General features: G+C 30.0%; 1 protein-coding gene across 2 annotated transcripts in view; it reads left to right on the top strand.

The window, feature by feature from the left end:
- The first annotated feature begins 4,333 nt into the window (after nucleotides 1–4,333).
- Nucleotides 4,334–11,324, top strand: part of LOC100169105 (maltase 2) — a 61,854-nt gene continuing 54,863 nt past the window's right edge. The window contains exons 1-7 of one of the 2 annotated variants that reach the window (XM_029491085.1): nucleotides 4,334–4,575; nucleotides 5,132–5,337; nucleotides 6,609–6,788; nucleotides 6,867–7,042; nucleotides 7,792–7,917; nucleotides 8,375–8,616; nucleotides 9,265–9,463. In XM_029491085.1, the coding sequence (XP_029346945.1) occupies nucleotides 5,157–5,337; nucleotides 6,609–6,788; nucleotides 6,867–7,042; nucleotides 7,792–7,917; nucleotides 8,375–8,616; nucleotides 9,265–9,463 (1,104 nt within the window). In that variant the 5' untranslated portion in view covers nucleotides 4,334–4,575; nucleotides 5,132–5,156. Of the gene's footprint in view, nucleotides 4,576–5,131; nucleotides 5,338–5,723; nucleotides 6,257–6,608; nucleotides 6,789–6,866; nucleotides 7,043–7,791; nucleotides 7,918–8,374; nucleotides 8,617–9,264; nucleotides 9,464–11,324 lie in introns of those variants that run through there. The other variant, XM_029491086.1, reaches the window with a different exon arrangement.

Below are 11,324 nucleotides of genomic sequence, written 5' to 3'. Positions count from 1 at the left end.
TTTAAAAAAAGCATAGTTAAATTAAAAATATCTTATTGGATAAAAAATTTAAAATGAATAAATAAAGAGCTAAAAAAATAAAAAATATATAATCAATATTAAAAAATAATAATATAATATTAATATAAGATTTCTTATCCTATTAAGATATTTTTCTAATTCAACTGGGCTTTTTTTTATTCAGCTGTTATTTATACTTTTCATATTTTTATCCTATTAAGATATTTTTTTAATTTAACTAGGCTTTTTTTTTATTAATTTTAAATTCAACTGATTTTTTATTCTATATAGGTTTTTTAGATTTTTATGGAAAATTAATAAAACAAAATTTAGTTAAATTTAAAAAAGTATCTTAATAGTTAATAGGATAAAAAAATCAATATTGATATTATATTATTATTTTTATACGTTGATTATATATTTTTTAATTTAATTAGGCTCCTTTAATTAATATTCGATTTTTATTATGATATATCTTAAATTGTGATAAGAATAAACGCCTAGGGTTCTCCTTATATTATCACCTTGCATCAGTGTATTTTACTGCTACAAGTTCCAATAGACTAATAGAGCGCGCCGTAAAACAATTATTATCAGTCAAAAGTTGACTCGGGCGCCCGCCGAGTCAGTCACAGAACACGGCACCGACGCTGCAGCTTATTAATATTCGTTTTCCCCGAATACGCGGGTCATAAAAAAGATTCGTTTTGAGCAATTTGTAACTGTAAATTATTGCAACCGGTCTGACCCGCGTAATACATAGACCCGGCCGATACAGTCGTACGCCTTCCGACGTCAAACGTGCTTGGTGCAGCGTTTTGTTCGTGACTATCGGCTCACGATAGTGCCGACCGACTGTATTCCGAATCTCATCATATTATGCACAAACAAATAGTCGGCTGACTGCCCGGTGTGATAACATTTTAAAAAAAAACTATATTACCCTTAAGAAAGATCACGATGACATCGGAAAATACTTCGCGTGGCGCGAACATATTTCCCCCCGGCGAAGTAAGGTTCATGTTGGATAGGTATCATTGCTAGTTTCGCGATTGGCCGCTTCATAGTGCTGCTGCTTGTTTTGATAGTAGCCACTTGGACCAGTCCATCAGCTCCCTGATGAAGTTTAATGATCCTACTCAAGTGCCGGTCCAGAGATGATTGGTGGCCCTCTTTTGTATAACCAAGTATCTGTTTTGAAATTGGCGTTGGGCGTACACCATTTGGGTCGTTCCTGAAGAGAACTACTTACTAACAGACAGTATACATACAATGATAACGGATATCGGAAAATACTTCGCGTGGCGCGAACACGGAACAAGTTACATAAATGATTATACGCTCGTAGCTACTAATGGCTTAAAAAATAATAACTTCTTAAAACTATTCTTAAATCATACTATTATAATCTTCGTTTTTTTCCCTAGTCTAAATTATTGTAATAATAATTCAAATAATTGGTATTCTACATTTCTATTTCCTACCTACCTATAATATAAAATATCGTTGGTTCGGTAATGACGGTAATCGATATTCGATAGTCCCGATCTCCCTCATCGTATATTGTACTGGGAAATCTAAAAATAGCTTGATTCCTATAACAACACGAATATTGTATTAAGTGTTGTCATTACTCATTTGTCATAATCATGAAGATAATATTATAAGAATTTAGATTTTAGAATGATAAATCTAATTTATCAACATGAAAACAAATAACAATCCTCACATAAAGACATGATAACTGATAAGTAAAACATTTTGGATTTCATTATATTAGTATAAGCCTCGTCTTTATTAAATCAAGATTTTCAAGGAAGAAATTTGAGTTCAAGAGTGTTCAATAAAGTTACATATTGTGTAAGTTACATGTGCAATATACAATAGCGATACGTATCGGACTCAGACTTCGATACGAACCGGTACGTAACTATTCATGTCGGTACATAACTATTCCATATCGAAACGTATCGAATTTTTCTTCTTGAAAATCTTCAATCTTAACAGCGTACGGTATTTGTATTTTACGGTAATGTGCGTGGGACACAAGAGTGTGTGATCGTAATTTTTTATAAAGTAATTGCAGTGGCGTGATGAAGGACTATATTTGAGGCACGTGCCTCAGCTAAAAGGGTGGTGGGTGTTCTAGTATAATCCTGGTAGAGCTGTCAGAAATTATACGACTTGTTAAAAAATGTTTTCCTAGATTTTCTTAGGTTATAACTTATAATTTTAATAATAAAAACAAGAACGGGTCCTCAGCAGTCAGCAGTATTTTTATTTCTAAATCGGTAATTACAGAGGATGACACAACTAATAGTTTACTAGGTTATAAAAAATTTAAAAAATATTTATTATTTAATCAATGACTATTGAGTATTCACTCTACAATAATAGTGTTAGTATACAAATAAGGGGAAGTAGAACTCCTCGTTTTCCTTATTCCCTCTGAATTCGACTATACGCACTTGACAATTTAAGAGGTTACTGATTTAGAAATCAAAATACTGCCGATTGCTATACGTATATAATACCTATAATAACTTTTTTAGTACCGTCATCCATCATCGGTATGTTATCGCTAATCGCTATCTCAAGCACCTATACGTGGGCAGTGGGTGGTAGACCTATATTGTTATTATTACAGTCAGTGGTGTCATTTCAGTTTTTAATAGAGGGGCCTAAAAGTTTCGACCAGCCCAAATGGGTAACTTAAAAAACAACCACTGGCAAGCATATTATGTTCCTGATCAATGTTTACACGGCAGTGGTGCCGTGTAAATATAGTAAGAAATATTGATATTACCTATATACATTTTGTATTTTTATTTTATATATACTTATTGAGAAATGTTGTTTCTTTTTGCGAAAGGATATCCTATCCAAATTGTATTTTGTTTTCTTCTAAGGTTGCTATTTAAATTACTATTGTTAACTATTTACTCCGTCACAAGCTTGGGCATAAAGGAGTAAATATATTTCTTTATTTATACGATTTATACATAATGTACATAATATGTATATTATAGAGATATTAAAAAAAAAAATTGATATGTATAGTGTAAATGTATGTTTTTTTTGGTTCTTCGTGGACATGGAATGAACAATGAAAACATTTTTATTAGTTATTACCATCAGTTTTTTAAGGAACAACCAGACTTTGACATAAGAAATCCGGATGTTAAGCAACAGATTTTAGTAAGTTGCTATATAAAAATTCACATAAAATCTACATAAAAACGATTCTGAGCGGTGACGATCCGTCAGCCAATGGATTTTTATAATTTATTTATATCCTTTTTAGCAGTATATTTTTTAATTAGTTGAATCTACAGGCTACAGTATGGTATGTTGAACAAATGATATACCAGAAAACTTAGTGGCCAACTGGGTGGTGCGTGTTTTTAAATTGTTCAATATTATTATGTACTGTTTAAAGCCTACGATCTCCCCAATATGTTAAAAAACGGTGATCTTCAGACGTATAATATTACTAAATCGATTTACATTTTAAAGAGGTAACCAAAATTATTTACTTAGAAAAATAAAACAATGTGTTATTTCCTTATAGATGGTATATTACTAAACGTTTGTTTTTTTCAGGTCACAATTAGAACACGAATCATACATTGTTGTGACGAACTTTGGCTGTGAAACTGTTTCAGTAATCTTGTCTGATATGATAAGTAATCTCAAAGATGAACTATTCGTATACTTAGGAAGTGAAAATTCTGCGTAGGTACATCCCCAGGTAATTATGTTTTTAATTTGAAATATTTAAGTAAGTATAATATTTAACGGATTATCTGTTTAATATTTTATTCATTTATTATTTTTGCGTTTTGAATTTAGATCTAAAGTATCTATCATTTATTAAGCCGAGTATAAATTATAACTGCGACCTCAGTCAGTAGTCGTATTAACAGATAAATATATTGACCCTGAATTACCTAGAAATACTGCTAGGTGGTACAGTCGTACAGAATGCAATAAGAAATGTCAAAATTTTACTCTATGTTTTTATACTCAGAAGATGGATTTTATAAAATTATCTTTCATTGCTGATCTAATTGTATTATACATTTATACAAGAACTTTGTTAGAATAATTATACTTTCAACATTTTTAGTTTAAATACTTATAAAAATGTACTTGGTTTTACTGCTATATATCAGGTATCAAGTGTAGCTCCTAAATCCTAATTTATCTGAGCACTTACACGTAATTTGTTTAAATTTAGTTTAATTTAAGTTTATACAATTACGTGTTACATGTAACATAAATGCACGCTAAAACGCTGGTTTGTACCACATATATACACATTGATTTATCAAAATGTATTATGTGATTAAGTTCTTAAATATATTATCAACTGGATTTTGCATAATCAAACTCATACAATTAGCTTATATAAAATAGGCAATACAGTTGTTGGAACATTATTGTACTAGAAGTTCAGCAGTTGTATAGTTACACACCTCAAAGTTGTTCTAAACAAAAAAAACAAAATTCATTGTCACCATAATTTAAATGTTTTAATTAATTATTATATTGAACTGTCTTCTTATACTTGTTGTAAGTTTTAAATGTAGTGTAATGTAGTGTATGTTTAACTATTTTTGATTAACAAAAAAAAAAATAGTACTAAACTTAATATAAAGCTTGTTCCAAAAAATAAAAATCATTTTTTTTAACGAATTCATATTTGAATTTGTTTTAATATTATTATATCTTTTTCACATAATTTTGATGTTTAAAGGAAATATATTTAAATATTATAATCTATAAATTACAAAAAAATATAGTAAAAAGTATTAAATTGTTATAAAAAATTAAATAAATAATATAAGTTCGTATTATAATTATTAAAACACATTTTATTAGATAGGTACAGATATTAACTTTTTGTTTGAATTGCCATTATTTTTAACATAAATACTAATTTATATAACCATATAAAACTAATCATAACTAACCAATGTATGTAAATTAATTTAATGTTGATTTTATAGTCAATAGACAGTGCTTGGGTACCTATTTTATCTCTTCACAGCTTCACTTCCATTTTTTCTGTACTGAAAGCCTATATTTTTTATATTAACCAATAATAATCGAATATTTATTATTTTAGGTAATTTATTATATTTTAAAACAATATGAGGACATTTGATGTTTTCTTGTTGGTGGTGATAGCATATACCTACGCCACCGTGAACGGAAATGTATATTTCCGTGCTAAAAATCCAATTAACGAATGGTGGTCGAATACAATAATTTATCAAGTGTATCCAAGATCATTTAAAGACGGTGACAATGATGGTATTGGTGATTTAAAAGGTATTTATATAAGATGTCCATTAATTAATATAAAAACAAACATGAAAACAAGTTTTTATTTATAGGTACCAACTATTAAAATACATTTCTAAAGATATTTTTTATGTCATATAATATTTTTATAATTACTATTAATATTTTCAGTAATTGCAGATAATTATATACTTGTATATACAAGACGCCATTAACGAGTTAATAAGTTAAAAGTAAAGTTAATTTTAACTTATTAACTTAACTTACTAGTTCGCTGTTTTAATTAACTTGAATCATTTTTATCTACGTTAAATTATATTATTTTCAATATTCACACTTAAGTTAATTTTTAATTTTCATATTATCCAAATACTATTTATATAAATTATAAGTTCGTAGAATATATAAAAAAATATTCACAGATATAATACTATACAAGTGATTATAACACTTTCGTGAAGTTGGCCCACCTGAGTACTGCTATTTTTTTTAAAACCTATGCCATTATTTTTCAAGGTACTTTCAAGTATTTGCAAGTCTATTTTTAGAATTCGCAAGTCCAAACTTTTACCATGAAACCAAGAAATTTAAAAGGTCAAATTCACGTAATAAACGATAGTTTTCAATTTGTAAGTATTTGCAAGACCCTACTTAAAATGTGCAAGTCATTCAGGTGGCCGCTATGTAGTAGCCGCTTACTTTTAAGAGCGACACCCACCTTTTTTATTAACTAATATAGATTTTTTTTTCTTAAAAATATAATTTTATGAGTCGGAGGCCAGCTATGAAATATATCCATAGCTGCCAAAGTATAGATTTACGAATTTATAAAGCATGTTTCAAATTAGTTTCAAAATATTGGCATAGGTTTGTAGTAGATCGGGTTAAGTCGGGAGTCAATTAAAGTTTCAGATCAAAACACCACGACAAATGCAAAACTTCTAAAGTAAGTTAAGTTAAGTTAACAGTATTTGCCAACTAAATTTTAATTTAATTGAAAAAAAAAAATACTTAAAACTTGCCCACCCTTGCTTGTATACGAAATCACTCGGTTAATACTGAATACAGTAGAATAGTAATAATAATATATTAACGTTATACAAATTAAGACTTAAGTTCCGATGTATTTGATTTGTTAATTACAACTCATAACTCATAAGGAACCTTGTATAACGTTTTCCAGCTTTATTATCTAGACACATATCGAAAATAAATTTAACAAATTCTAACATTATTGATGTCTATAAATCACATGAGAGCCAAGACAATTTTATGTTGCTTGTGTATTTAATTTCCAGGTATTATCCAGAAACTAGATCATTTCACTGATCTTGGTATTGAGACATTATGGGTTGGTCCACTTTTCAAATCACCTATGGATGATATGGGATATGATGTAGAAGATTTTTATATGATAGATCCTATGTTTGGAACAATGGGTGATTTCAAAGAATTAGTTTTTGAAATGAACAACCGAAGTAATATATTTCGTACTTTGTTATAATTATAGATTTATATGTTTTGATTAATTGAATAAATAATCATTTTAATTTTAGATCTTAAACTGATAATTGACCTTATACCAAACCATTCAAGTTACAAATGCGGGTGGTTTAACAAATCAATCAAACAAGAAGGAAAGTACAAAGATTATTACATGTGGCGTAACGCTTCAAATCAAGACGAACTCCTCATTAACTCATCAATTACACCAATACCACCAAATAATTGGGTAAATAAGTAAATAACATAAGGTCAAATATTATATTGGCATTTAAAATGATTTAAAAGGTTATAAATACTAACAATTCGACACTGTATAATATATATATTTATTTATTTTTTAATAACAAGGCTTGTTTTAGTTATTTATCCAGAAAAAGAGTATTTAAAAGACGATTTGATTATATAAAATACCATAAGAATATTAAAATATTAACCTTTATAACTATATATATCATTTTTCCATATATTAATGACTATAGTGTTAGTTAATGAACTTGATATAATATACTCTGTTCAAAATATGACACTCATACGGCGGCGACCAGTTTTCGTCGGCAGCACACAAGTACTCTCAGGTATCACTCGTTCCCTCTTCCCCTCATCAAGTCACTTCTCTTTATACCTGACGTGTCACGCTCCTTCGGACTAGTCGGCTGTCGTATAGTTTTCTTATTTTAAATAGAGTATATTTGCTTCACATTTCTCTTTCGGATATTCTTTAAATAATTGAAACATTGACTACTTACCGCAAAAAAGAAACTATTACTTGAGTGTAAATTTTAGTATCAGGTGTTTACATTTTCGCAAAGCATTATGCACAAAACTTAAAATATTCATAAAAAAAAGTTATACCATTAATGTAAACATTTCTAGAAATTAAACTTTTAGGTTTTTAGTTTTCAGTAGTAGGTATGTAAGAATAACTAATTTAATATCAATGAGTTTGTTCATTATAAATTATTTATTTTCACACAGTTGAGTATGTTTGGGGGTTCCGCTTGGACATGGAATGAACAACGAAATCAATTTTATCTTCATCAATTTAGTAAGGAGCAACCAGACTTTGACTTGAGAAATCCTGATGTTAACAAACAAATTTTGGTAAGTTGCTATATAAAAACCCGGGGACGACATATGAAAAACAATTCTGAATGGTGAATATATGTCACTATGTCATTATTACAATATTTTAATCAATATTTTACCATGTCTATAAAATACTTACCTATTTAAATCTGGTAAAAATTACAAATTTTATTAATTATTTAGGTACAACAAAATAAAAATGTATTAAAAAAGTTCTGAAAAATGTCTATTTTTTAAGTTCTAACTAGTTTTAGTTTTCTGTAAGGAAATAAAATTGAAAATTCAAGATTTTTCACTGTTTCTGAAGGTGACAAAAAAGGACTAAAAAGGCGACCACACGCGTCGTTGTGAAATAAAACTTATTTATTTCGTTCCATTCAGAATCTAAAAATAGTTATAGTGAATATAACAATATGTATTACATTTTATGTATTTTTTACACACGTACCTACCCATGGTCTTGATATTTTAGAACGTAATAGAATTTTGGATGGATAAAGGAGTTTCTGGATTCCGGTTCGATGCTGTCGATTTTTTATACGAAAATATTTCATTATATGATGAACCATTGAGGCCAGGAATGAGCAATTTAACTGAATACAGTGAACCAGATCATATATACACTACAAATCAACCAGAAGTTATAAATACTGTATTAGAATGGAAGGCGTTTATGGATAATTATACAAAAAGCAAGAACATAACAATTTCTAGGTACATCATATATAGTATGTTGACGGGTATTTTCTAAAACATTTTATTTGTATATCTTAAATAATTTGATATTATAATCATACGATACGCGGGTTATGTGTGATCATGGCGTTCGCTATCTGAAATAAAGCTGATAATTAATAAGACGAGCCGTTGTAGTTAATATTTGGTTTATTTAATAATGCAGAATGAACATTGCGTAGTTTAGAGGTAAATCGGCCTCTTTGTGAGTGGAGGACAAATAAATGAACGAGCTGCTGAGTTTCATGCCCAAATGTCCCCCACTCTATAACCTACTCGCCACTGTAAATTCCACACTCTCGGCAATGGTGGTAGCGGTGGCTGGCGTTGATAGCGATCAGCATTTGGGCTGGTATAGTGGTTGGAATTTGCGAAAATGAACTAGTTTTGTTCATCACCTTGTAGCGTTCTCTCACCATCCATAGAATTAATAGGGGACTAGAAAAGCGAGAAAGTGTCCGACACTCAGTGTCGTGCCATCAGAGAGGACATCGTGACAAGTCGGGTGGCAGGACTAGTGGGGCCAACCGACGCAACCATTGCAGGGGAGACCGACAATATTATAACATACAATTAAATAAAGACATTTAATTAATACAAATGATAATTTTTCATTATGTTCTACAGTTTAATGGCATCAGAAGCTTATGCAGACGTAAATATATTAATGCAATATTACGGAAACTCAACGAACCCTGGAGCTCAAATACCATTTAACTTAGCATTGGTGAGGTGTCCAAAGGATGATCATATTGTTGAATCTATAGATAACATTATCCAAATTTGGTTGGCTGGTTTACCAGAAAATGCAGTGGCCAACTGGGTGGTAAGTGTTTTTAAATTGAATAGTAATTTTATTTTTTATTTAAATCCTAAGAACTCTTTCTCGAACATCGGAATATCCCTTTTTTATATCATGTTATTTGCATAGATCTTATACTAATAGACAGACCTTCCATATACCATATGAACTATGAGTCTTGGTGAGACCAGGCGTATGAAACTCCTTGAATTGGCCACATCGGGTGATTGTAGGTCTTGAACACAGTCTCCAGGGGGGCGTGGCATACGTCATCTATGGTAAAAGTAAACAGTGGATATTTAAACAGTATTCAAAATAAAAGCATGTAATAGAGAATTTCATGATAACAATACATAAGTAAACAATTTAACATAAATATTAAGTAAACAAGAAAATTATTAAGAATCATTAATACTATAGCAGATGGTAGTAAAACAAATAAAAATAATATCACTGATAATCATTTAAAATAAGTTTGCGAGCTCATAACCCAAGCACGTTATACTGAATAGGATTATTTCTACCATAGTTAGTGCTGTGAAAAGGAGCAACAAAAGAAAAATTTAACTAAGTTGAGTGAGAAGAAACATTAAAATGTAGCAGAGAATGAAGAGAGGGAGTGGAGAGGAATGTTAGCCCTGTCTAAATCAAGTTGAGTTTGGTAAACGAATATTCTGACAGTTGATATCATTTTCACAAGTTTTATGACTGTGAGAACTAGATTTAGGTACATTGTTATTAATGGTTATTTACATAAACTGTAGACGGTTCTAAGAAGAAATCTTTATTTTTGTGACAAATATATTGAAATCATGAAGTTTTAAATGTAGATCTAGAATTCTTACAGATGGAACAATTAAGATTATATGATACATGCAAATAAGAATATATTCGATTTGGTAACAGTTCGACTAGTGATTAAGACCAATGTATCTGAAAATTCTATCCCAAAGATGAAGCAAGAACTGGTGTAAGATACAATGATGAGCAGGGATGCCACTTTTTGATTGACCAAGGATAATTGTTGGGATTCCATTCCCTAACTTGGATGAAAAATCACTTTCAACGGTATGGTTTCACAATCTAGTTCAAAGACCAGACGGAAAGCAACTGGCCTGGTTGAATCAGCAATCTTAGCATTGTCGTAGTTGGTTAGACAATTTTAATAGCCATTTTTATTGTTACAAAAGATCTTGAGAAGTCAAAATACACCAGTTTTATGGGTGCCAAGACCAATGAGCCTTGACGATACCGGAAGTGACACATTTTATTGTGACAGGAGATCAATGAGACCGTAGTGTCATCAATTATCCATTGAGGAACTAACGAAGAATTTAACTCAGGGACACCATATTATACTAGTATATTGTACTCTCATTTAGCACGTTTAAAAGTTTCCTGAAGAACCTGTGATACTAATAAAGGCATGTGAACCGAGAATGAATCGGGGGTACAGTTAGATCCAAAGATGAAACTTTTCTTGTCATTTTGAGTTTTAAATTCACAGCTTTTAGGATAAGTATTACAAGTCTCTTTAGTTCATTATTTACACGTTTAAATTGCGAAGTCTAAGAGTGAGAAAGAGTTTCTTAAATAGCCAAAAATTAATTTGAAACTAACGATAACACGCATCAGGTCATTAGAGATAAAAGTATTGACCGGGGCGTAGCCCGTTTCACCCGTGTAACCTTTACCCCAAAATTTTGTTTCTATATGATTCCCGTTTCGCTCCTTCAATAAAACATTTAGACATTTCTTTGGGGTCCAAATATAATAAACCAAAAGTATTTTATCATCATTTTTTCTTGACGTTCGCTTATAATATTTGACTGAACTATTGCCAAGGTTAATTTTAAATACTATTTTGGGTGAAACGGGAATCATA

Source organism: Acyrthosiphon pisum, chromosome A3, assembly GCF_005508785.2.
Source record: "Acyrthosiphon pisum isolate AL4f chromosome A3, pea_aphid_22Mar2018_4r6ur, whole genome shotgun sequence".
NCBI classification, from domain to species: Eukaryota; Metazoa; Arthropoda; class Insecta; order Hemiptera; family Aphididae; genus Acyrthosiphon; species Acyrthosiphon pisum.
The sequence above is the reverse complement of the archived record's forward strand: the minus strand, read 5'-3'. Positions and strand labels throughout refer to the sequence as shown.